The 1,695-nt window shown below is 62.9% G+C and overlaps 1 protein-coding gene across 1 annotated transcript in view; it reads left to right on the forward strand.

Annotated features, from left to right (window-relative positions):
- The window catches only part of TOX2 (TOX high mobility group box family member 2), a 134,595-nt gene that overhangs the window by 129,792 nt on the left and 3,108 nt on the right, over positions 1 to 1,695 (forward strand). The window contains exons 9-10 of the mRNA XM_077765291.1: positions 1 to 218; positions 896 to 1,026. The exon at positions 1 to 218 is cut by the window's left edge and continues 56 nt beyond it. Of these exons, the coding sequence (XP_077621417.1) occupies positions 1 to 218; positions 896 to 1,026 (349 nt within the window). The remainder of the gene's footprint in view (positions 219 to 895; positions 1,027 to 1,695) is intronic.

Genomic DNA, 1,695 nt, shown 5'->3' on the forward strand with positions numbered 1-1,695 from the left:
AGTCACTGCTGCCTGGCCTCAGCCCCTCCCCGCCACCGCCCCCCTCCTTCCCTCTCAGCCCCCCACTGCACCAGCAGCTGCCACTGCCGCCCCACGCCCAGGGTGCCCTCCTCAGTCCGCCTGTTAGCATGTCTCCGGCCCCCCAGGCTCCTGTCCTGCCCACTCCCATGGCACTGCAGGTGCAGCTGGCTATGAGCCCCTCACCTCCAGGGCCACAGGTAAGGAGGGCCCGGTAGGAACATGCCCTGCGGGACCCCTGTGGGGAAGGGAGGCGGCTTGGGATTTCAGCTCCTGGCCCTGCCCCTCACCAGCCTAGACTCCCTGCCTCTCTCTGAGCCTCAGTCATCACATCTATGAAATGGGTCTAGTATACCTTCCCTGAGATATACCAGCTGCAGTGAACAATTGACAAGTCCCCAGACAGACACTTCAGATTCTTAGGATATCCCAGGCCCCCCTTCTCTTCTCCTCTATCCATTTCTGCTCTCTGGCTCCGGGGGGGCTGAGGGCCATGCAGCCGCTGCCATATCAGCCCCAGTCACTGACTTTCCCCAGTGCCTTCAAAGTATGACCCCCCTCACGGTTCCATAGACACTCTTACGAGACTTGTGTGGCTCAGCACAATAACTCCATTTTACAGACTAGGAAACCAAGGCCAGAAAAGGAAAGGCCTCAAAAGCAGAGTCCTTTACCCTCTGATGCAGCTAAGAGAAGGGTTGAATTTTCCAGAAGGTGCTCCACCAGGCAGAGAGGCAGAGTGGAGGTTCTGTGGAGGCCAGAGGGGCGTCTCCGTGAATGCCCCCAGGCACATAGAGCTCCCATCCCCCCGACTCGCTGCCAGAGACATGCACCCCGTTTCCTCTCCTTTGCTCACCCGCCTGCTCTCCCCGGGCAGGACTTCCCTCACATCTCCGAGTTCCCCAGCGGTTCCGGATCCCGCTCACCCGGCCCGTCCAATCCCCCGAGCAGCAGCGGAGACTGGGACAGCAGCTACCCCAGCGCCGAGTGTGGCGTCAGCACGTGCAGGTGGGTCCTCACCCCGGGCCGCGCCGCAGCCCCGGCTGCCAGGGGACGGGAGGGGCCCGTGAGAGTGCCCATGGGTACCCGCAGTCTTCACGAGAAGACGCAGAACGAAGCAAGACCCCAGAAGGACAGCGCTGGTCTGACGCCAGGGCCGTTCCGGACACAGGGCCAGCCGTAGTCTTCCTCCCCACTTCCGGCCTGATTGTCTCCTGGGTGCAGCCGTGTGACACTCACAGGTGGCACATCTGTCGTCAGTCAGGTTCCCTGGAAGCAGAGCCTGATTTGGGTGCCCTGATGGTGTCAAGGGAGAGCTTGCAGGAGAAGGGAAGGGAGGGGGCAGGACAGGTCCCAGGAAGGAGCTGAGGGGGCTCAGCCACAGACCCGCTTCCACTCGGGGCACAGATGACACTACAGACTACAGACTTGTCCTGCTCTGAGGCTAGGGCGTTTTGTGCCCGTGTCTGTCAGCCATTGGCTCTGGGATGCCCCTGGGAGTGTGGCCCCGGGGAAGGCAGCTCTCACCTCCCCCTCCCCCCCAGCAGTTCTCTGAGGAGGGCAGGGGAGAGGGCCTGGGGGAGGCACGAGCCAGAAGAGCCAAGTAGCCAACACGGGGAGTCGCAGGCCTTCCTGGTACCCCCACCACCCGCTGCAGCCCAGCACCCCCTCTGCCCC

Source organism: Crocuta crocuta, unplaced genomic scaffold (genome assembly GCF_008692635.1).
Source record: "Crocuta crocuta isolate KB4526 unplaced genomic scaffold, BGI_CrCroc_1.0 scaffold477, whole genome shotgun sequence".
Taxonomy (NCBI): domain Eukaryota; kingdom Metazoa; phylum Chordata; class Mammalia; order Carnivora; family Hyaenidae; genus Crocuta; species Crocuta crocuta.